This window comes from Amphiura filiformis, chromosome 9, assembly GCF_039555335.1.
Source record: "Amphiura filiformis chromosome 9, Afil_fr2py, whole genome shotgun sequence".
Lineage (NCBI taxonomy): Eukaryota > Metazoa > Echinodermata > Ophiuroidea > Amphilepidida > Amphiuridae > Amphiura > Amphiura filiformis.
Window position 1 is genome coordinate 53,039,178 of NC_092636.1, and position 26,518 is coordinate 53,065,695.

Genomic DNA, 26,518 nt, shown 5'->3' on the forward strand with positions numbered 1-26,518 from the left:
GGCAAATGAAGACCACTTTTCCAAAACATGTTCAGTCTACCACCAATGGTCATAAGCAGAAATATTTTCCCAAGAAGAGATACACATGATTACTTTTAGAATGGTAAATATTACCGTTCTGCAACTATATTTCACAATAATTACAACAACAACAACAAATCAATTTTTGATGAAATATAATTGGTTCATTACAGAATAACCCAACATAGTTTAGTAACACCAAGGTGGAGGACTGATCAAGTTTTGGTACGACAGCACTCTTGATTATCTTCATAACTCAAAAAATTCAAGGTGATATAATCAAGCTTACTGATTCGGATGTCCCTCTACTCCTTCATTTTGGGATGTGTCCACAGCTTTCTCTGGTGCATTTCTGTACGAAGGTCTGTAGCTTCTAGACTACGCCAGTATCTTCCTTGAGAACATCAACAACCAATTGATTCATTATATTGCACTATGTCAAACTCATACAATGTCTCTGCACATTTTACAAATTGGACATTGCTGTGTTTGAGCATACATTCAATGTTGCACCCTAAAGTACTTGATTACTCGGTTGCCTTGTTGCAAACAAGGCAATTTTTATGTACGTCATTAAGTACAGTTTTGATTGATTTCACGATTGGTGCATCAGGATAATCTCCACGGTGAGAATAAAGCTCTTGTAGTAACCTGAAGATATTTTGGCGATCTTCACCTTCATATTTATCTGTATCTTTGATATGTTCCAGTATCTGTGCAAGCACTGGATACTTGACAGGGTCTTTATAGTAAACAATGTGTTTATGCTTTGCATGGCCCAGACCATATGCAGCACTTACACATTTCAAAAGTTGTTCATAAGGATCCAGGTGCATACATAGCCATTGAACAGTGCTAGGATGTTCCAGCAACTCACTAACAGTTTGGTTACACTTTGCTCCTAGTAAAATAATGATAATAAGAGATTCTTAAGATTAAATAAATAAATATTTAATGTACTTTGGTTAAAAGAGACTAAGCAGGCTACCCTACATACATATTCATGTTAAGCTGACTTTAAACCCGATTACTTTGCAAAAAACAGAATAATTCAAATGATCTTTATGTCGCTTCCTATAATTATGAACTGCATTGATCAATCATAATGTGTGACACGATCTGATCCATGGAGACCAAAGGCAGCAAATTTGAAATTGAGATAAAGGCAAAAATATGAAGTACAGAAGCAATAAAATACATAAGAAAATAGACATCACAAAAATTCATAACTTTAGAACCAAGTATGCTAGACCTTTGGTGTTTTCAGTATATAGCCTAATTTTGTACATTCAGTAACTCAATTTTCAAAAATGCCTCCTTTTGCCTCCATGGACCATAACGTGTTACACCAAACAACTGGATCTATAATTTTGCCAACCAATTTAATCAATTCTCTCAATCATCAAGTTAGTTTACAAATTTTGAGTAGTAAGCCACTGCATCCCTGCTGTACTAAGCACTGAATGAAAAAACTATGGAAGTACTCACCGGTTTCATTGGTATTACCAAATACTTCATCAATACCCTGATCAAAATCATCTTCACTGTCTGCAAACAATAAAATGATAATGGTTAAATGTATTATGTTGCTAATAAACTGGAAAATCAAGTAAGTTCAAGCAATATTTGGTGGATTGATATGGAGAAGTTGGGATATCAGCATTGCAATGATTGCATGTGTATTACTGTAGGCCAGTTCAACATTTGAAGAGAATCAAGAGCTGCTGTGTTGTGAAGGGACTGGCCAGCTCATAATGTACTTAACGATAACCTTCATAAGTCTTGCTCTAATGATAAACTTCCTATAAGTGTAATGAGTAGATTATGAGTCTGGAATTGACTCCAACATTATAGTCTTGAGGATTTTTATGTTGGGCCAATTTTAAAATTTATTATGAAACATTGCACAAGCAATTGTTTCACATCGCTTTCATGAGCTTTGTGGCAGAGGTTTTTGAATAGCCTAGGAGAGCTCTCCTTGCACTTTTGCTCATAGATTAGAATCATTGAACTGGGTATTAAGCTTTAAAAAACTGAAAATGACAACCCTTTTTCCCCTTTTCTTCAAATTCTGGCAAGTACAATCAGGCCCGTACGCAGGATTTCATTTGGGGGTGCTGATTTTGAAAAAGTGGACTTTTTCCAGGGGGGGGGGCGATTTTGTGTAAAGTGAACAAAATTTGGACCTTTTTTGTCCAAAAAAACGTAAAAAACCTGATTCTGAAATTTGAAATTTTGGGACTTTTTGTATACTTTTCCCACCCCCCTACGTACAGGCCTGAGTACAATGCAAATTGGGCCTTAGCAGGAACACTGGTGTTGAGTGTAATGGTACAGTTAAAGCCAACATGATATTATCACTCACTTTGCAATGGGCTATAGCCAGCTGTGACATCTCCGTTTGGTGTACTATGATTACTGATATTTGGCCCATGAATACTACCATCTGGTTGGTTACGAATACTGTCTGTCTTATTGTTACCTCCAACTGCAAGATGAATAAATCAAAAATAGATATGTGACGTGTCATGTCAAAAGGAGACACTTTGGGCAGGATCGTAAATGGAGAAATAGCCAAAAATCTGCCTGTTGGTGATTTTGTCACAATTTGGGGTTGTTGCAAATTTGTGATGTTATTAATGTTAAAAAATATTGTCTGATAGTTTCAGACCGGAATATAACTGGCATCTTGTATTTTTTTAGACATTTTTCAAGGCAATTCCTACTCTCAACATTGTCAATAATATTTTTAAAGGCCGATATCTCAATTTCCAATTTTATAAAACCATAACTTACAAACTCAATATCTTCGCTTAGGAATGTCCGATTTCATTGGAGAAAACAGCGTTGTGGAGCAAAATATTCCTATATTTAAGAAAATTGATAACCTGCCCAAAAGTGTCTCCTTTTGACATGACATGTCACATATATTGGCACAGTGATTTAGGCTTCAACTCATAATTACAAAGTAAAAGTATACAGCAATACAGTGCCATTGTGTTTATGCTTAGGTTAGGGCTCATATTGAAATTCCCTTACACAGGAAGGTGTGCGCCATCCTGCAGCTTTTCTGTGCTAGCCTTCTTTTGTTAAAATCCTGTGTGATTATAACACTGCAATTAGCCACTTAAATTAGGAGCACGCTTTCCTGGGTTGAACGATGAGCCGATTAGTTCAATTAGTTCAATAAAATTGCCAGTCTTTGATAAACTTTTATTATAATCCTTGTCACTAGACCACTTCAAAAGGCAGGGTGTATCACTGATGCATATAATCCATCCGTTTTATGACCGAGCTTTCCTGAGGCGCACGCTTAGCGAGGGGAATCCTGTCTTCTTTCTGTGTGAAAGCGTGGTAGGGTATTTCAATATGAGCCCGTAGGTCCTGTGATTTGGGCTTTGACTCAATGGCGTAGCATCATAGGGGCACAGGGGGTCATGTGCCCCCCAATCGATTGCAACAATTAGAAAATCCCATAGGAAAATTGCAGAAAAACAAGTTTCCGAGTTATCTTTATGCACCCCATCTTTGTGGCTTTTAATTTAGTTATAAATAATAAAAAAATAGATGAAAAGGAAAGGAAGAGAGAAGAAAACACAGGTTTCAAATAGAAAGGAAAGAAAGAAGAAAATAAAAACACCACCAATTTAGGATTGGATGTGACAATAATTTCCTACTCATAAAAGTAAGTCCAGTTGCTCAGATTATTGTTGAATTATTAATATCACCAATAAAAATCACATGAAGTACCCTAATAGAATCTGAAGTCAATAAGATAAAAAAAAAAGCTGAGATTTAATTTAAAATGACTGGTACTTTTATACTTCAGTTTGTCCAACAATACACATATAAATAATAATTTCTGTACCTTGAGTTGGGCTCATTTCATTCTCTTCTTCATATACAGTATTCTCTGCAAGATAAACATTTAACATATGTCACATTAGAAATTGTTTCAGTTGCTTTTGAATAGCATGCAAGCAGCATTGTTCAAGGCTTTACCACATAATAATGCACGATCATCATGTGTGTGCACCAAGGGCACTTAATGCAAATGACCATACCAGTATGGTCCTATTAATGCACCGTGCAGCTTAGCAAGACCCTTGAATTTTGCCAAAACAGTGTGCTGAAAAAACCCTTGATTTTGATCATTTCAGCTCTAAAAGATCCCCAACTTGTTCATTCATCTCTTTTTTTTTGTCAAGGAAATGTTCAAATAGAAAGCCAAGAGAGAACCTTGATTTTGACAGTTCGCAACTCCTAAAGACCCATTTTACTGATACACCATCACCTTCCAAAGAACCACCATTCCCAGTTTTGCAGGAAATATACCCTTCAAAAATCATGATGTGCATGTGTTTTTGATATTAAATAATAACGGAGGCGAATATATTCGTCTCAGATAATAAGTAGTGGACAAGAGGATTGAGGCTGATTAGATATCTCAGATCATGAGTCACTGATCACAAGTGCACATCTCATATACCTTTATACTATTCAGATAAAAATGTGCAAGTTTGCAGCAATACATGCAAGTGTTTCTACCAGCTTTGTAACTCATACAGTATTAGTATATGAAGAGCTTTGTTTCAAAACCCCTTACATCCACTTGAGCAATTCTGAGAACACATCACAAAATCATCTGAAAAATCACTGATATTAGAGGGTTTACAACAAAAGCAGTTTTGGGGGAGATGCTCATCCTACCAAAGCATCCGCCAAAAACTGCTTTTGTTGCAAACCCCATATATCAGTGCTTTTTTTATATGCTTTTTTGATGTTTTCTCAAAATTGCTCAAGTGGATGTAAGGGGTTTTGAAACAAAGCTTTTCATATATAAATATGTTATTACAAAATTACAAATTCTAAATTCAATTGGGGTTTCAGGGAGCAGCACATGCATTATTTTTTACCCTGGAAAAAAAAGTCTTTTAAGACTTTTTTCCCAGGGTAAAAGATGTATAACACATTAACAGTTATTCTCCTACACACTCACCCCCACATAAAAACACCTTGTTGATTTATAATAGTGTGCTATACCAAATCCACACAGCCTTTGCTCATTTTCCAAATTGTCACTAACCACTGTGCCTTCATTCATTTCATATACCAATTAACAACAAACTTACGGACTTTTTTCACACCCTAGGAGCAGGGTCTTGGCTAGAAATTGAGGGTTGCCCGTCATTGCAACTATTAGGCCCTGATTCATATTTTTAAAATCCTCATTTAGGCCTGGGAAATAGATTGTCTGTGAAAAATGAGCAGGATCCGACATTTTATGACGATTTGGCTAAACTTTCAAAATGTGTTACATTTCAGAAACACCAAGCTATTCGTGAGGTGGTGTAAGCTGCATGGGCAATAGGGTGATCTAGTCTGCATTTTTCTGGAAAAAAATGCTGGACTCCGTATATAATTTCTACAATGGATGACTTCATCTGACCTTCGACTTGCAGAAAGGGTAAGTTTTGAAGAACTGTGTCGCTCTGGAGTCAAGAAAATGATGTTTTCCTAGACCCTGTTTGTACAGAAAGTCAATGGGAGCTATATTTACTGGTGTGCACCCCTAGGCATACAACAATAAATCTTTCCAGTCAGGATCAGCTTAGTAATATAGGAACACCCTACCAGCAGGTGTCACATTTAAGGAGTTTGCGTGTCCAGGGACTCCTTATTTTTTTATTTTGCCCATTTTGGACTCCTTAAATCTCAAGTTAAAAGTGACCAAAGGGTCTGATAAAAACTGTTTGGACTCCTTAATTTCACGATGCCCGGAGGCATAAATCATCAATTAAAAATAAAAAACAAAAAGATCAGTAAATCTTTTGAATCACCATAGGCCAACAACACTAATAATTTCACTGGAATATTTGACAAGTTCGAAGTTTAGAATTTCGGACAGCTGGACTCCTTAAATTCTCATCGGACCCCTTAAATGTTGGTTTTGCACATACCAAAGGGTCTAGAAAAATTAAATTGGACCCCTTGATTTTTTGTGCTCGCGCTACCCCTGCCTACCAGGCTCTATTGACCCTTTGCACAGTCATCTCATAGCGAGGTTCTACACCAAAGCGTGTGTTCATACGCTTTTCATACACATGCTTCAATTAACGCATACACTTTGAAAAACCTGTTGCTAGAAAAGCATAAAAATTAAAATATACTTTTTGTGCATGCATTTTTGAAGTGACAACCTTGATTTTGTATTTGTGCGAAGGGTCAATATACAACAAAATTAGTTACTGCTTTGTTAGTCATGTTGAAGCTTAATATTTTTATTAGGTGTTACATTTTATGTATTTAGGTGTTATAATTTATCCATAGATCAAGAGTCTCAGCTAAAATGAACCACCCATCCACCCATCATTTTGGGATGGCAATTTAGACCCTTGGACTAGCAGATATGGAAGAATAATGTCCTTGTGACAGATGCCAAATTATTTTGCAGCTGGTGAAAAAGTTATGTTGAAGAAGTAGATCAAATTCATTAATGGAGACCACTACAGCATATTGATCTTATTGGGCTCCATTAATTAGGTAGTCACTGTGAAGCCTGCATGGTTAATGCTATAAGTCACAGGAGGTGCGATTTTATTTAAATGACTGACAACTCAGTCAAGTTTTAGCTAAGACACTGTTTCTCATGGATCTGTGCGATTCTTTCATGTTCTGCAAAAATACACTTACCATCTGATGAAGTGGATGGACTCCCTGGAACTATTAGTTCATGCATGAAAAATTAAAAATATTAATTTCAGATGGAGCATTTTAAACTTCTATCACATAAAATATATGGAAAGATTGATGGCACATGAAGTATATTCTGTTGCTTCTCTCTTAGTAGACCACTTAAATTTATAAACCACAAATCCCAATCTTTTTCATGGCCTGTTACTTAGAGGTTAATGACTGCGCATCAGTTGTTTTGAGGGTATTGTGGGTTGCGCCCCTCTGGATATTCCTCCATCCAAAAGCACAATGTTTAGATATTTCACAATACCCGAAAAATAACTGAAGCAAAGTCATTAACCTCATTCATAACCGTCACTTTTCACTTCTTTAATTCAATTTTCATCACATTATCTTCTTTTAAATTTGAAAACAGAACACAATAAATTTTAACTGTATCTTTCATTTCCTCTGTCAAAAATTGAATAGCCTATAAAAGGAAATACCGCAAGTGACAAATCACACTAGCGCGCAATCATGCAATATCCAAATAAGAAGGCCAGTATCTGCGTAAATTGTTTGAATGCATAACACGTCACGCGGCATGGTCGTTGTCAAGCGTACTTTTAGCTATGTCACGAGACGTGGTCATTATACTTTTTCAATAACCTGCATTTGCGTCTGTATATTTAAAAGTTATTATTTGGGATTAGATTAAACACATCGCGTATATGAGGTTATGAATAGATAACAGGCAGACATTCTAGTTGAAAACAATTGCTTCAAGCTTCAAGCTTGGTAAAAAGGTTACTGACTGAAGAGGACATGTAGGACAAACAAAACTTGCTGATACTTTTTGAGTAACAAGAAATGGAACACAAAAGCCCACCGGTTGACAAGCAAAGGCGTTAATTTGGGTGCTTTGGAATCTAGATAAGCAGCAGCTAATTGGGTGGAACTTAAGGTATAAGAATATGTCATGTCTTGCAGTGAGTGCTAGAACTTATTTTTGTTTGTTTCAATGTTAATATAATATTATTGATGTTATACTAATAGCAAAGGAACAAGCATATGATCTATCCTAGCTTATGATTTGTTACAATTATGGTTACAAGGTTTTTTCTTGAGTACATAATTTAATTTTACAAAATTTAGGCTTCAAAATCCGAGATGATTTCATGCATGCTTGTGTTAAACATTATACTCTATTTTTAGTTATTATTTTTCTTTCTAAATCACTTCATGCAAATGTGAAAAATGGCAGCTATTTAGTCAGTGATATACTGGTAATTTTGTTTTTACCTATATACACCATGTATATGGCATATACATGATGACCAGCACATCACTGTGTTTAGTGCTGAATTAACTAACATGCACCATTTTTACATGCATTTAATTGTTTTCTAATTGTTTAAAAGATTAATAAATACTTATACCTTTTTACATTCATAACTAAATTAGTAAATAGACCAGAAGCTTACCCAATCCACGCATCTCTGGATGAATGCCATTGATTGCTAGTCCTCCTGGAGGTTTATGCTGTAATGACACTCTATGTGTTTGTTGATTACGACGATATATAATGCAGGTTATGAAGACAATTAGTGCTAATAATGCAATAACAATAATAATGCCCAATGGCACCCCAATTTGAAGACCCATCTGATTTTCTGGTGGAGACATCTTTGTTGTTAAGTATGTTGTTGCTCGTTGCAGTGGTAGTGGGGTCGATGTATCTGTATGAACAGCAAGATGTTTAAGTGTTAATATCACAGAGATTAAGTCCAGATACAGAATAGCCCAGCAACACTACAGAAAATCCACCATTGTTAAATTGTCAGACTAAAATAGTGTACTGTACCTCCTGTATTTATTGACAATAGCCAGATATCATACACCTCCTATACTTTGATCCTGAGATAAGAATACCAAAATTCTTGTCTCAGCTTTGATCAGCTCTAATCGGCAAGCTTTATAACATCACAGATTAATATCAAAATATATATTATTTTGAGAATTTTCTTGTGACATTTCACCAGAAGCATCACAAATTATTAATTCAAGTTCTATACTTTGTTTACTTTCTTTAACACACAAAATATAGACCAGACAGGTCAACTATGGCACTCATAACGTATATCTACTTTTTGGGGTAGTGGTAAATGCCTAACATTTCCCGCCGATTACAAGCTGATCAAACTATAACTGTTACAAAGGTTTGCACATAGCACACATTATTGGCACGATGCACTAGACACAGAACACACTCAAGCATTCACATACGTTTCCCAGCGCATACTGAAATAATCCGGAGGTACACGATTTTGCCCTCAATGAGTGACAAGAAAACATGGTGGCGTACAGACTCTCTAAGACTAATCTCTTTGGTTCTTATACATATCAATTCAGCCAATATTTTTCTTATGTTTTTCTCTCTATTTTCTCTCTATCTCTGACTTACGATACATTTTGCTAGAACAGGTCATATTTAAGGTTATTCGTCATTAATGTATCATATGTTACAAACTCTATGACCTGTGACATAAGGTTGGAATGAGAATTTATGATTCTCCAGTATCGATATGTCCCATGACAAGGAAATTGTACAAGTATCAGAACAATTGGCAGTTCTCTGGTATTTGCAAAACTTGATGAGGTTACATAAGTCAACATACATGTATGTCTCGGTCCTTGGCTATGCTTACAATTCAAATAGGATTATTATCAAATGAGCAGCTAGACGGGCTCTTGACAGGAATTCATAACAAGCAACACAGTTTCAACAGGTATATATACATTGTCAGATTGAGCGAAAAAATGTCTTGCTTTTGTCAGGTGTAGCTCTGACTTGACTTCAAGTTAGGATAAACCTTGGCCAGACTGCTCCTCTCCTGAAGAAATCAGAGCGCACCTGCACAAAGCTTGACATTTACTCCATTCAATCCAATGGTGTACCCATTTAAACCTTACTGCTTCTTAGGATTATTATCATCACAGAATATATTCATTAAGTTTAAATCAGTGGCATATGCCTAAGCCTGGCTTTGAGGATCAAGACTCCCAAACTAAATTCAGTTTGGGCTATTTTGGAGAATCAACAGCTCCTTGTTATCATACAGTGCGCCATCCTGTGCACATTACTACAAAAATGATTTAAATTTCATACCAGGTTTGACAATGGAAATAAGTGAACTGCAACTAGTAATCAATTCATCATCTTTCCCATACAGGCTGCATTCTAATGACATCTCTCCATATGTCAAATCATAATCAGGTGGATGGTTGCATTCATAATACACATTTTCATCTCTACCTGTGACAACTGGTTTGGTCTGGTTTTGTAGGCACTCTAAGCTGACAACTAGAAAGATGATAAAATAAGGAATTTCTTATGGTTTAACTACATCATGGAGGAAGATAATCTATTTGTACCACATAATTAAATTATGTAAGCAGGGGCCTAGAATTTGGTTTGTCATCCAAAAATATGGAGTCTTTACACTAGTCTAACTCATCAATATCCTACACCAAGGATACACAACAAATGTGCAATTTGACTGGGGATAAAGTTTGTAAAATTGTAGAATTTCATGGTTTGTTCCTTGGCATTAAAATTGAACTACTGTCAATAAACCTGAAAACTAAGCTGAAAACCCTGAATAATTTATTATATTGCTATGATTGCTTATGTACAGATCCAAGAAAAATGAAAGAGTCAAAAGACCTGCAAAATACTTGGGTGTAACATTTCATGATCTCAATAAACATACAAGCTTTTGTGGGAGATATTAACCTTCATATCTCACAAGCATTTTAAAGTTCAAATAGAAATTTTCGCTTGACAAAACCAGTAAGTTTTTACTTACCGTACTCTCTAATATTTCGTCCTACACGTCGGAGGACTTCTTCAGATGTGAAACATCTGATCCACTTTCCCACTTTTAAAGACTGGATACAAGACCAATCACAACCGGAAGTCAGTTTCCCAGGAAAGTGGATCAGATGTTTCACATCTGAAGAAGTCCTCCGACGTGTAGGACGAAATATTAGAGAGTAAGTAAAAACATACTGGTTTTGTCAAGCGAAAATTTCTATTTGATATGTCTTACAAACCTGATGAATCTATTCACTGAAATTTTAAAGTTCTATATTGGATAATGGAATATGATCATACCTTTCAGATAAATGTTGAAGGAACAATTCCTGCTGTTGCCTGAAGGATCTGCAGCCTCATATACAACACTAGTAATCCCAGGTGGTAGAAGTCCAGAGTCTGATGGATGTAGTAAATGCAGAGTCCAATTACCAGAGTTATCAGTGACTTCTGGGTCTGACCAGGTAATGTTCCTAGGGTTGGACTCTGTTGTGTAGACTGTAATATCAGCAGGACAGTTCATCAAAGGTGGCTGGTCATCTGTTGAAATTAGAACATGAAGGTAAAATAAGTGAGGGGAATTATGGCATGTGATATATATTTCTTCTAGCCCACTTTATTGCTGTGTAACATTTTTTAGGTTTGAGAACTATGTTGTGCATGGAAATGAACTTGGAACATGGCAATGATGGCAAATGTGTGGTCATTATCAAGATTGGAAGGGCCCTTTTTCTTACTGATCTTTACTTTTAGTTCATGCAATGATGTGTGGTTCTCAGATGATAGCCCCTATGCCTAGAGGCCAGAGTAATTTGTTCTTTCTAGAACTTGATAATAATAGTAACTTGAATTTCAAAATAGCTTCCTTGGCCTGGTTTTTTTCTTCAATAATATACTACCAAACATGTGAGGATCAGACTTGTTTATTAGTATTTTTCAAAAAGAGTATTAACCTTGTAAATCAAATATGTGCCATGATTTCATTCACATAAGGTTAATATGTTCAGGCAACAGACCACATGCACTACCGAATACTGAAGTCCCATGACCCTGCAAAACACTTCAGCCAGGCCATGAAACAGAAGAGAAAACTGAAAATCAACTAATCAAATCTGATCCTTCCATTTTTTGAGTACCATATAGTGTACTTGCAAATAACATATTCTATACATACCATGTACTGTAATATTCACAGTGCATTGAGCCATGTTATCCTCAATGACCCCGTAGTGAATTTGAGTTGTGCCAATAGGGAATGCATCACCATAGGTATAATTGCTGCCCTGTTGCCTGATGGTTTTACCTGCTGAGTCAGCTTGTGGCTCATACTTTGGTTCTGACCACCCTACTCTGGCTGTTGGACTATTGCGGTCTGTGACCGTTTCAAATGATTCACAAACCAGTTTCCTTTCTGAAAATTAAAATTTTACTGATGATGAGTACATCAAAATCAAAATGACAATGCTATTATTTGGTTGATTAATTTGGCCATTTCAAAGAGATATTAGAGTAATTTGAAATGCCAAATTCAATTCTTAGTATAGTAAAGCAATGCTGTATTGATTTACTTATTTGCATTTTACACTCTCAAACTTTCTCTGGCAGTGAATGGAATTTGTCCAGCATGACGTCACAAGGGTTTCACCATAGCTGGAACATAATATATTATTAACTTGACTACATTGGTAAATATTCTACAAGTGCAAAAAAAATTACATATGTGGTAAATACTAGTAATGATATATGATCGAGTTTGACGGATCTAAAGTGATTCCCTCATCTGTAAGTATTCCAGTAACTTTCTCCTTGAGTCAGTCATCCCAACCTCATTTTCTTGCTTATTGTTCCTCTCAGTATCACCATGAGATAAATCTTTGCACATACACAAGCAAAGAGATTCTAGCTTCATAGCTATTTAATGTCAAAATAATGATCTTCTCTGGAATGTATTGACATCCCACAAAACTATAGTGCTATAATTTTACTTTGTCTGAAAAATTATTCAACAGTGGGGTATTCTACTTCAGTAGGGAAGTTTTCATTTATGGTTTCTGGTGTCCTTCATGAATACAATCACTGATGTTAGAGTTTAATTTGTATAATTGATACACTGTACTTACCACACCACGATGAAAAATCAATATCTGTCACCGGATAATATGAACTCTGACAATTCTTAAAACATTCTCCAACACCATCGTTTTTATAATCATCACGGCATTTCTGAATCCAACCATCAGGTAATCCATTCGGGTTGTCCTGAAGATCAACATGTCCACAGGGCTGACATACCTCACAATCTTGTGTAGAATATGAACAGTATTCTCTGAAATATACATACATAACAAGTCAGATGATGTTTTGTACATAACAATTACATTGAGTGAAATTGGATGCATGGTAACACATGCGTAAAATCACAAATACTTATTGTATATCTCTATAAATCTACCTTGAATCAAAGGCACTAGCTTTGAAGTTCAGCGTGTGCTGTGTTGGCATAGCGTGCATGCGTGTACATATGCGGCGTGCTGATCATGCGCGTAATGAAAGTATGTACGCACACCAAGTAATGGATTTCTCAAATAAACAACAAAAACTGCTGTTAAATTATTCCCAAATACAAAATGTGCATGGCTTACAGGAAAGGAAACAAACTTTAAGCCAAAACAGTTTTTTTATTACTCTGAGTATTCTCATGATCCTCGACAATGATTTTTACAGTCTCTTTGGAGTTCCTTATTATTTCAGCTTTCAATTAAAGCAATCCTTCCAGGCTTAAGTATAAGTATAAGTAGGTTCTCAACTTCAACCAGTTATGCATATTCCACCATTAAAATGTCTAGGTCAGAGTATGCAGGTATTTTCTGCCATATGGTATTGCCATTGCCATAATATATACTCAGACCTTGGCCTATTCCAGTTGAAGTCCAAACACACCCCTATGGGAGGCATGACTGTAATCTCCCAAACATCATGCAGATTTCAAATGGAGTCACCTATTCAGGTAACCCCATTTAAATTCATGCTCCATGTGTGGAAGATTCAGTTTATGTTTTCCATAAAATATGGGGTGTATGGATTTTAAATGGAATAACCTGTTGCATTGCAATTTACATTCCCAAAATAAGCCTCGGTTCAAGGCGTCAGGGCCCTGTGATTGTAACTTACATGTACTCACCCCATGGGACATAGCGAATGGTCAGGACTGTTGCCTTCAAGACATTTTGGTGTTAGTGGTATTATACATGTACTCACCCCATGGGACATAACGAATGGTCAGGACTGTTGCCTTCAAGACATTTTGGTGTTAGCGGTATTATACATGTACTCACCCCATGGGACACACCAACATCGCCTGGCTAATAATTATATTTGGTGCAGCAGAGATACTAAAATAAATACCGGGAACGACACGTGAATTGCTATGCACGATTTTGATATCAGACGAAAAAATCTTCGGTTACCGGGGTAGAAAATGATGAATATCTCCGTAAATGATTTCGTCTCAAGAAACCAGATCTGGTCTCATACACTTGAAAATACGTGTTGAACAGATATGATAGTCGTTAGCTTGCATCTTGAGAAAAGGCTGTGCGTCTTGAACTCAAAATCTGACCAAAATTCTAATTTTATATTGCATTGGTCCTGTATGGACTACAGCGCGCAGGCTATAGCTGCACTCACTACTCCAGTGGAGGCAGTATGACCATTGACCGCAATGTCGTATACAAGCTTACTCACACAGCAAGAAATCAATTACCCGGCTATTGTCAGTAGCCTTAGTCAGGTCACTTGGCTAATTATATGCGGCTCATAAGGTCGGAATAAAATGGCCATGCGTGGCTGTGGATTCAACCTACCATGGCGATTTCTACCATGAAGATATCGGGGCGATGACACTGTGTGGGACATAGCGAATGGTCAGGACTGTTGCCCTCTAGACATTTTGTCAGGACTGTTGCCCTTAGCGGTATTATTCATGTACTTACCCCATGGGACATAGCGAATGGTCAGGACCGTTGCCTTCAATACATTTTGGTGTTAGCGGTATTATACATGTACTCACCCCATGGGACATAGCGAATGGTCAGGACCGTTGCCTTCAAGACATTTTGGTGTTAGCGGTATTATACATGTACTCACCCCATGGGACATAGCGAATGGTCAGGACCGTTGCCTTCAAGACATTTTGGTGTTAGCGGTATTATACATGTACTCACCCCATGGGACATAGCGAATGGTCAGGACCATTGCCTTCAAGACATTTTGGTGTTAGCGGTATTATACATCAAGACATTTTGGTGTTAGCGGTATTATACATGTACTCACCCCATGGGACATAGCGAATGGTCAGGACCGTTGCCTTCAAGACATTTTGGTGTTAGCGGTATTATACATGTACTCACCCCATGGGACATAGCGAATGGTCAGGACCGTTGCCTTCAAGACATTTTGGTGTTAGCGGTATTATACATGTACTTACCCCATGGGACATAGCGAATGGTCAGGACCGTTGCCTTCAAGACATTTTGGTGTTAGCGGTATTATACATGTACTCACCCCATGGGACATAGCGAATGGTCAGGACCGTTGCCTTCAAGACATTTTGGTGTTAGCGGTATTATACATGTACTTACCCCATGGGACATAGCGAATGGTCAGGACCGTTGCCTTCAAGACATTTTGGTGTTAGCGGTATTATACATGTACTCACCCCATGGGACATAGCGAATGGTCAGGACCATTGCCTTCAAGACATTTTGGTGTTAGCGGTATTATACATGTACTTACCACATGGGACATAGCGAATGGTCAGGACCATTGCCTTCAAGACATTTTGATGTTAGCGGTATTATACATGTACTCACCCCATGGGACATAGCAAATGGTCAGGACCGTTGCCTTCAAGACATTTTGGTGTTAGCGGTATTATACATGTACTCACCCCATGGGACATAGCGAATGGTCAGGACCATTGCCTTCGAGACATTTTGGTGTTAGCGGTATTATACATGTACTTACCACATGGGACATAGCGAATGGTCAGGACCATTGCCTTCAAGACATTTTGGTGTTAGCGGTATTATACATGTACTTACCACATGGGACATAGCGAATGGTCAGGACCATTGCCTTCGAGACATTTTGGTGTTAGCGGTATTATGTACTCACCCCATGGGACATAGCGAATGGTCAGGACCATTGCCTTCGAGACATTTTGGTGTTAGCGGTATTATACATGTACTTACCACATGGGACATAGCGAATGGTCAGGACCATTGCCTTCGAGACATTTTGGTGTTAGCGGTATTATACATGTACTTACCACATGGGACATAGCGAATGGTCAGGACCATTGCCTTCAAGACATTTTGGTGTTAGCAGTATTATACATGTACTCACCCCATGGGACACACCAACATCGCCTGGCTAATAATTATATTTGGTGCAGCAGAGATACTAAAATAAATACCGGGAACGACACGTGAATTGCTATGCACGATTTTGATATCAGACGAAAAAATCTTCGGATACCGGGGTAGAAAATGATGAATATCTCCCGTAAATGATTTCGTCTCAAGAAACCAGATCTGGTCTCATACACTTGAAAATACGTGTTGAACAGATATGATAGTCGTTAGCTTGCATCTTGAGAAAAGGCTGTGCGTCTTGAACTCAAAATCTGACCAAAATTCTAATTTTATATTGCATTGGTCCTGTATGGACTACAGCGCGCGAGCTATAGCTGCACTCACTACTCCAGTGGAGGCAGTATGACCATTGACCGCAATGTCGTATACAAGCTTACTCACACAGCAAGAAATCAATTACCCCGGCTACTGTCAGTAGCCTTAGTCAGGTCACTTGGCTAATTATGCGTCTCATAAGGTCGGAATAAAATGGCCATGCGTGGCTGTGGATTCAACCTACCATGGCGATTTCTACCATGAAGATATCGGGGCGATGACACTGTGTGGGACATAGCGAATGGTCAGGACTGTTGCCCTCTAGACATTTTGTCAGGACTGTTGCCCTTAGCGGTATTATTCATGTACTCACCCCATGGGACATAGCGAATGGTCAGGACCGTTGCCTTCAAGACATTTTGGTGTTAGCGGTATTATACATGTACTTACCCCATGGGACATAGCGAATGGTCAGGACCGTTGCCTTCAATACATTTTGGTGTTAGCGGTATTATACATGTACTCACCCCATGGGACATAGCGAATGGTCAGGACCGTTGCCTTCAAGACATTTTGGTGTTAGCGGTATTATACATGTACTCACCCCATGGGACATAGCGAATGGTCAGGACCGTTGCCTTCAAGACATTTTGGTGTTAGCGGTATTATACATGTACTCACCCCATGGGACATAGCGAATGGTCAGGACCATTGCCTTCAAGACATTTTGGTGTTAGCGGTATTATACATCAAGACATTTTGGTGTTAGCGGTATTATACATGTACTCACCCCATGGGACATAGCGAATGGTCAGGACCGTTGCCTTCAAGACATTTTGGTGTTAGCGGTATTATACATGTACTCACCCCATGGGACATAGCGAATGGTCAGGACCGTTGCCTTCAAGACATTTTGGTGTTAGCGGTATTATACATGTACTCACCCCATGGGACATAGCGAATGGTCAGGACCGTTGCCTTCAAGACATTTTGGTGTTAGCGGTATTATACATGTACTTACCCCATGGGACATAGCGAATGGTCAGGACCGTTGCCTTCAAGACATTTTGGTGTTAGCGGTATTATACATGTACTCACCCCATGGGACATAGCGAATGGTCAGGACCATTGCCTTCAAGACATTTTGGTGTTAGCGGTATTATACATGTACTTACCACATGGGACATAGCGAATGGTCAGGACCATTGCCTTCAAGACATTTTGATGTTAGCGGTATTATACATGTACTCACCCCATGGGACATAGCAAATGGTCAGGACCGTTGCCTTCAAGACATTTTGGTGTTAGCGGTATTATACATGTACTCACCCCATGGGACATAGCGAATGGTCAGGACCATTGCCTTCGAGACATTTTGGTGTTAGCGGTATTATACATGTACTTACCACATGGGACATAGCGAATGGTCAGGACCATTGCCTTCAAGACATTTTGGTGTTAGCGGTATTATACATGTACTTACCACATGGGACATAGCGAATGGTCAGGACCATTGCCTTCGAGACATTTTGGTGTTAGCGGTATTATGTACTCACCCCATGGGACATAGCGAATGGTCAGGACCATTGCCTTCGAGACATTTTGGTGTTAGCGGTATTATACATGTACTTACCACATGGGACATAGCGAATGGTCAGGACCATTGCCTTCGAGACATTTTGGTGTTAGCGGTATTATACATGTACTCACCCCATGGGACATAGCGAATGGTCAGGACCATTGCCTTCGAGACATTTTGGTGTTAGCGGTATTATTATGTGTACTCACCCCCTGGGACATATTGAATGGTCAGGACCATTGCCTTCAAGACATTTCGTTCCACCAACAAAATCCTTCAAGAAAAAATAAGTGACATGTTTACGCAACAAAAATTAAACCACTATTTCTACCTAATGTACATAATGGCTATTTATATTTTGGACATATGATTGAATTACCTTGTGAAGTCATAAATGAAATCATTATGTAAAAAAAAAATTGCTTTATTTCTCAGAAAGTTCTGCCTTGACACTAATATAGAATGATTAACCCAAGTTGAAAATTTCATCATATCTTCAAGAGCATGTACACGTTATAGTAATATCTACCTCACATACTGTCACTTAGTATACTCCGTATGTCCCCTTGTACTACAGGTACGCAATAGCAATGGTTATGAGACTATTGGCCACCATTAAAATACACTTGTCAAGCTAAACATGTCTTCCATTTAGTGTGACTTCTTTGATCATTATTTGTCTACACATGGCACAAAATCAAACTTAAGGGTCACTTTAAACCTCATTTTAATCTTTGCAGATACACCAAAATCTCTATGCATATTGTGTTTGTGGAAACCCGTACACATTTCAGATACTTTTGCTGGACTCTGGTCCATCCTACAAATTCAAATGTCACTTCTTACTTACTTTGTCACTCTATCACTGGTACCATTTGGTGGTTACCGACAGACTCACCATTTGTAGTTATTTTTGTATGGAGTTAAATTTGCGTTTTGCTCATTTTGAACACTTTTGCACATGTTTGTTTCATGATTTTGAGCTTGCTTTAACCTATTTGCGTGTTGTCATTACGTTTCACTATCTGAAGAAAATTGATCAAAAATTGAATTCCCTACTGAGGTTGGTATCTGAATCTGAATCTGGAAATGAGTTAACCACATCACCAGGCTGTCATTATAGCTAGAGGCAGTATATGGCATGCATGGGTCAATGAGTTACATTAGAATGACCTTGTGTGGTATTTGGTTCCCAGGATGTGAGTTTTGCGCGAGGCAATTTGTGGATAAATGTTGATCCCTCACTACAAGAGTTATTACTGTCGATTTGGTTCGGGCCCATATGCAGGATTTCATTTGTGGGGGGCTGATTTTTAAAAAGTGGATTTTTCCAAGGGGGGGGGCAATTTTGTGAAAAGTAGACCAAATTTGGACCTTTTTGTCCAAAAAAGCATAAAAACCTGATTTTTTTTGATCGCTACGCTCGCAAATTCTGAAATTTTGGGACTTCTTGTATATTTGGTTGACCTGATTTGGTTGAAAAAAGAGGTGAGACATGATCAAATCTCTGCAGGTAACAAAACGTAATGTTAAATTTGCAGTTAGATGCCGATGCAATAAAAACACAAAATAAAACCGTTGCACAAATAACCACATTTACAGTACCCTTTTTGATACTTACAGGGAAGGCTGCAAAACTCCACAATACAATGAATATGATGAATGCAACTGGTTCCATTTGAATACCTGTGAATAAAACACAAAAATAGCATTTGCAATTGTATCTTAGTTTTGAGCATTAAGGGGCTGTGCAATAATTATGAGTCATGGGGGGAGGGTAAAATTGGGGGGCCAAGACAATTTTGGCAAGTCGCAAGGGGGGAGGGCAAACAATTTTTGGCCAGCCAAGAGGTGGGGGGAAGCGATTTTTGGCACACATTCATGGGTGCCTTAATGCTCTGAAAAGGCTCAGGAAAACAGTACGGAAACGCTTGGAATGTGTTAAGGGGGGGCTCATAATTATTGCACAGCCCCTAAGCCTGGTGGAACAGCACTTGCGCAGGGCTGTGCGATAATTATGTGAACCCTGCCTGGTGGAGAATTCTCAAAATGGTCTGCTAAAAATGGCTCAATCCTCCCTTTGGCTATTCCAAAATCTTTGGACCCCCTTCCTTTTTTGTCCTGCCAAAAACCTTCCCCCCATCTTTACACAAGACACAATTTCTGGGAACCCAAATTTAAAAACTTAAATTGTCTAATCATGGCATGTGAGCGCAGCAATAACAGGAACTTTTTTGTATGTACATATTCCTAATGCTTTCCTACACTTTAAGACATAATAGTGAAATGATACCCAAAATATGTGTCAAAAATCACTTGCCCCACTCCTCTTCAGTTCTTGAAGCAATTTTGCCATTTAAATTTTCACAGACAACTTGACCGTTTGAGGTCATTTAGTCTTTAACAGCGATTCCCATTCCTTCTAATCGTTAGTTAGACCCTCCCTCAGGTCCATGGAGAACGACTGGTAATGTAGATTATATAACATTAAATAAACCCGATACATGGACCCTCCCAATCTGTAGACAATTTGCCTTCCACTTCCCAGCATTTTGTGGAAGTTCACTTTTACCAATCCTGGGTCAGACGAATTTTCTATATATCATGTCCGTGGTCTCACTGTCTTGCCGTTTGTGTAAGCGGCTACTTAGTCTGACCAATCAATGTAGATCTCAGCAAGCAAGGCGATATTTGAAATGGGTTTTCATTGATAGTCTATTGATCATAACCAACGCGCGCGCAAAATGACAATAGAACTGGTTCATGCATGCATGTCATGTGCCTACCATATTTGAATTGACAATGGGGTGGGGCTATCATAATTGGCGCCACATGCAGTCACGTTACATTGCTTGATAATTATTTGGAAGGGGGTTTACTATCAAAGCGGAACAGTCTCGGATTAGGAGAGCTATTATAAAAAAATAAATAAGTTGGTCTGTAGATTGATTGAGTTTTCATCAACACACAGTGCTCCAGGAGCACTATAACTTTGTTGCTGGTAGTTAGGGCTTAGTGGTGTGGTATTAATATTTGGAGTGTGGGAGAAGGTGGTTTTAGCTCTAATTATTTACCCAGTGATGGAACCGAGACTGTGGGACAGTCTATCTAATCGTGTGGTTTGGTGGTAACTGAAAACGGAGGGAACAGGACATGTGGCACTAGCTTAACTGCCTTGGAGGCAGAGCAATAGGGTGGACAGGGTGGACGAAGTCCAGGGGCTGAGGGTTCAGGGGCCCAAGCAAAAGAGATGGACTTAGGACTCTATGGGTTAGGGATAGGGGTGATACAGGAGCCTGCACTGCTCCTTGTCTATGCCCCCCACCCTGAGGCTCTTGCTATGCCCCTGCAGACACGATGCTACGTAGCATGTTTGGTGAAATGGGAACATGCCGATGTGATGATGGTCCGTGATTCAATTACATGTAGCCAATCAGAAACCCAGATCCTGTTTACGCTGTAAATGATGCCATATCGGGCAATGCAGCGGGTCTTTGCACTTGGCAAAATATTGGTAGCCAACCAACTCACACTCGATAGTTGTAAAATTATAGTACTGAATTAAAGCAGTGGTCATCTGGAAACGGGAAATTGGCAGTAGTCTTGAGTTGCTCAGCCTGATAGTCTACAAATTGGGACGTCGATATATCAAGTCTGAGAGGACATACACATGAAAATTTGGGGGTTTTGGTGCCCACACTATCCGATGTTTTCTGTGATTTTATCTTTTAAATCTAGAATGGTAAAAACCAAAAAGTAAAAGAGTCCTAAATGTTAACCCAAATGCTATTTGGCACATTTTTGGTCTTTCATTATCACAAAACAACAAGAAAAACATTCCCAACATATAATGCGGAAGTTGTATGTGAGTGAAGTGAGCTGACAAAATGGTGACTAAATTGGCGAAATTCAAACTAATGTCCTTCAATGATATGGAAAATATTACTCAATCACAAAATATTAATCTATACTCTGATCATCAGCTCATAATAAGGGACCGTTCACAAACACTTGTAAGGGGGGCCTGATGCAAATAGGGGGCCCTGAAATTTTTTGACCCTCCTAAGGGGGGGGGGGCCTGAGAAAAATGACCACAAATTTTCCTGGGAAAATTGAGTTTATATCTTTTCTATGGGGTTGACCCATAATTTTCATGTCAAAAGGGGGGCCTGACATTTTGAGATCTGTAAAGGGGGGCCCCGAAAAATGTTCGTGATAAATGTAGTCCACTTACCCATTGTACATACTCTTAAAACTCTGATTTAATTAATGTGTGCACAATTAATAGATTTTCACGTCTGATCTGATCTTTTTAGTCACCGTACTCCCTCTGTTGGCTTCCCAAGTGGACTACTTACTTTGCATTGCGGTTAACATGTTTAACACGGTTGTCTATGGATGAGATTGTCGGATTTCTGGCCTACTAAAATTGGTCATGATGTAATGCATCTTTAAATGGATCTGGCTTGTGATTGGTTGCCCAGATCTCGTTACGGTTTAAATCCTCCGGGCACGAGCCATTAGGCTAATGAAATGAAATGATTAGTTTCCTGTCACATATTTTTCAGTGAAATATGAGGTCATGATTTCATTATTCATTACTTTGGAAAATTTCATTATTGTCAAAACTTTCATTTACATGGCTATTACCTACATTGTTGATGAAAGACCATCTCAAAACAGTTATTGATGCTTAGATCACCATTACAGACATTTTGCAACAGATTGAGTAAAGATTTGAATTTGTTTTTATTAAAATGAAAAGAAATTTTTGTAATCACTAGAAACATGATGAGGTAATCCTTAAATTTTCATTATTTACCACATCCTCTACCCAACTAAGAAAAACTGCTGATTATGATCACCAGGGGATGTCAGACATTTTGAGAGTTTCAATTTTGCCGGATTATTTCCATCTCAATTTTCAGATAATTGACTTTTTATGAAAATAATGAAAGTTTTGGTCAAATTGAAAAGGTGATGAGGGCGGGTGACGGGAAACTATTAATTTCATTACATAAGCCTTACCAATGATAACTACATCGTAGTACACAACTGTGCGGCCCGGCTGTGCGGCTCTTTGTGTACTAGGTGTATGAGTGCGTCTTGTACGTCCAGGCTTTTGTGCTTGCGGTTGATAAACAAGTATCATTGACAGTGTGTGTTCACGGTGTGTGTTAGGGACTAAGTCCCCGGGCAAAGTCCGGCTCAACATGCAAAGTACAAAGTCGATTTTTAACTTGGGCTTGGGCTTTCGCGATTATTAAACTGGTTGATTCTAAAATCAGAATTGTTCAGTATTGAAGTGTCATTATAATATATTGCATTCAATAATATTATGAGCCTTTACTGTCAGTAATATAATTATATAAACTTTTTCATAACCATTTACTAGCATTTTGATGTAATAAATATCAGTATAATTTTGAGTTCAACTGAATGTGTTCATCATGATTAATAACATATTTTTATTTATCAACTAGATGGACCGCGGTTCTCGGATGTCGCGGTTTTCGACGCACAGCGTCGACTGTGATGCCTCCACCAAAGTGAGTGATGTGGCACTCACAAGTTGATACAAAGCTTCAAGCCTAAATGTTGACTGTACCCACCAAATTTGCCCATACGACAGTTTTTATCAATTTGACCTCAGATGACCCCTGGGTCACCCCTGGGGCCCTGGTGATCCCAAAATGATCTTCCAACAATTTGGCTTCAAATGTTTTATGCCCATCCAACAGTTTTTACTAATTTGACCTCAGATGACCCCTGGTGACCCCAAAATGGCCTTCCTCTAAATGTTGACTGTACCCACCAAGTTTCATGCCCATAAGATAGATTTTACTAATTTGACCTCAGATGACCCCTGGTGACCCCAAAATGAACTTCCAAAAATTTGGCTCCAAATGTTGACTATACGCACCAAGTGTCATGCCCATACGACAGTTTTTACTAATTTGACCTCAGATGACCCCTGGATGACCTCGGATGACCCCGAAATGACATTCCAAAAATTTGGCTCTAAATATTAACTGTACCCACCAAATTTCATGCCCATACGACAGTTTTTACTAATTTGAACTCAGATGACCCCTGGGTAACCCTGGATGACCCCAAAATGACCTTCCAAAAATTAGGCTCTAAATGTTGATTGTACCCAAAATTAGTCTCAGGCCGAACTGTATGTGGCTATATTTGTTAGGATCGACGAGCGTCAGACCGACACAATCTGGTTGTGTAGGAGACTATCATCGTGACGCCCACGTTGGAACCCAGTTGGAACCATTTACTCTGTTCAAAACGTGGTATGTACACCAAATACAGCCCCCAAAATGGTCTACTTTTAGCAACCCTTAAAGGCCCATTCAGTGATTTGCTCATCCGGACGATCGTAAAAATCATCAAAATTCAGATTTTGGTACCTTTGTAATTGGCATAGATGTGCTAACATAGCCTGCTAGTGGTTCGATCGAAAGCCGTGTATTTTAGACAAAATAAAGCATTTGCATGATTCTGGACTTTTGATACTGACAGTACAAAAGTCCGACTCGAGATCGAAAGAAGCTCACTCTCCCGCATACCAACACGCGTTGCGTATTGTTTCTACTACTTATTACATCAGTAGCTACTATTTTAAACAAAATACACAATTTTAACTGTTTTTCATATTTGAATTGACCGTTAGTTTGCCTCGGTGACCTAACTGCCCTTTAATTGCTTATTTTGTTTTCTATTACAAAAATCAAACGTCTGTTTTAAATCAATTTAGACTCTACTTCCCCGTGTTAGAAACACTGGACTAGGAAGTTTTTCCAGTCGATTGGTGGCGACTGTACGAAAATCTCGATTTTCTCGAGTCGATCTGAGTTGAAGTAGAAAACCTTTCTAAAACTTCTGTTTTTTTTGACTAATTTGTCGATGTATTCAGGGAAAAGTGGTTTAATGAAATTCTGTAGACTTATTCTTTATTTCTAAGCAACTCTGACAAATTTCCATTTTTTAATGTTCCTGTGAAATCACTGAAAGGGCCTTTAACTCCGAAACAGCTAGTTTAGTCAAAGTTAAAAATGCGATCCCCAACCCTTTGCTTACCTTTGGACGAATTTGTAGCAGTCTCTGTGTCGAAAAATGTCCGGTACTTGCCCGTTACAAACATAGAAATGGTACATTGCTTCAGTCCCGTTAATGAATATTTCTTCCGTACTCCTGGGCTCCAACATGGGCGTCACGATGATAGTCTCCTACAACCAGATTGTGACTGTGTCGGTCTGATGCTCGTTGATCCTAATAACAAACCCATGATAGCCACATTATACAGTCTGGCCTAGTGGCCTGAGACTAATTTTATACATATGCGATGACGTATAGCCATGCAATCGAAAGCCTCATTAGATCCGCCATTTTGACATATATGCGTTCTGCTCATGAGAAAAATTTTCGATAACGGGTCATAATAGGATTTGAATTTTCTAAATTTTGCCATCGACCCCGTGCCCCCATGACGCTACGCCACTGTGTAAAGGTGGTACGGGTATGTGCGGCGGTCAAGAGTCCCTTTTCCAGACTCTCCTGCAGTTCCTTAAGATCCCCATTTGCATCAGGCTCCAGTTCATTAAGCCTAACACTCTGAAAATTGTAGCTCTTCAGCTCAAATTTGGAAACATTTTGAATTTGTTAGCTCCAAAGCCTATAATTTCGCCCAATTTTAGTTCACAGACCTCCACAAAAATGTTGAAATTTCAGTTCATCAAGCCCCTATTTTCCCCCAAATCAGTTCTTAGCTCCCAAAGTTTGGCACTGGACACACACACCTACCAAAATTTAACTTGAGTGCCCCAAGGTATTATTATTCATATACATTCTAGATTTGCATCTAACAAAGCAGTCATATCAAAACAAACGATCATGATTAAAATCCATTTAACCAATTAAAGATAGGCCTATAACTGAAAACAATCTTGCTTTTTGGTTGTACATTTACCGGTATTTACAAACTGAATTTATTTGCATGCAAAAGTACTTAGATTAATCATGTGATGTGATCATTGATCAAGTGGAAGTTTACAATGAACAAAAATAAAAGACCTAAAAAGACCCTATTTTGCCGGACTCGAGGAGGACTCGCAGCCGAGTCCCCGAGTCCTTGGGGTCCGAGTCCGAGTCCGAGTCCAAGTCCTTAGCTCCCGAGTCCAAGTCCGAGTCCGAGTCCTTGAAAAAAGGACTCGAGTCCGGACTCGAGTCCGAGTCCGAGTCCCGAGTCCTCCAACACTGCCAACTATCACAGCCAACTTCTCAATTATGGTGTACAACCATTGCCGACTACCACCTGGTTGTACACCTGGTGTACAACCAGGTGTACAACCAGGTTGGTGGTACACCAGGTTATATCCTGGATATAACCTGGTGTACCACCAATGAGAAGTTGGCTGTGTACTTCTACTATGCATATTCTCGTTCTCATCAAAAGCCTGTTCAGCAACTAACATGACTAAATACGATTATGCTTGATTTTTGCCACATCCTCCAGGCAATAATATAGGAAAATGATATATAAAATCTAACCTGTTGGTGCGGCAGTAAATAATGAGATAAAATCACCTGCGTAGTATCAGCATCCTTTCTCTTTCTCCATTTTTCATCGGGTCATCGCACATCAATCATCACCTTCGAACACGT

At 38.6% G+C, this 26,518-nt stretch overlaps 1 protein-coding gene across 3 annotated transcripts; it reads right to left on the minus strand.

The window, feature by feature from the left end:
• Positions 1-205: 205 nt before the first annotated feature.
• Positions 206-26,506, minus strand: LOC140160360 (uncharacterized). 3 transcript variants are annotated; one of them, XM_072183605.1, is made up of 13 exons: positions 26,405-26,506; positions 19,464-19,528; positions 18,052-18,116; positions 12,694-12,899; positions 11,748-11,984; positions 10,874-11,113; positions 9,866-10,060; positions 8,181-8,435; positions 6,715-6,744; positions 3,890-3,934; positions 2,387-2,509; positions 1,510-1,569; positions 206-922 (listed from the first exon to the last, which is right to left on the minus strand). In XM_072183605.1, exons 2-13 carry the CDS (start codon positions 19,518-19,520, stop codon positions 549-551), a joined length of 1,887 nt encoding a protein of 628 aa, XP_072039706.1. In that variant the 5' UTR covers positions 19,521-19,528; positions 26,405-26,506; the 3' UTR covers positions 206-548. The 3 variants fall into 3 exon arrangements, with proteins under 3 accessions (XP_072039706.1, XP_072039707.1, XP_072039708.1); XM_072183606.1 differs by having other exon boundaries at positions 26,441-26,489; XM_072183607.1 differs by lacking the exon at positions 6,715-6,744.
• Between the last annotated feature and the right edge of the window lie 12 nt (positions 26,507-26,518).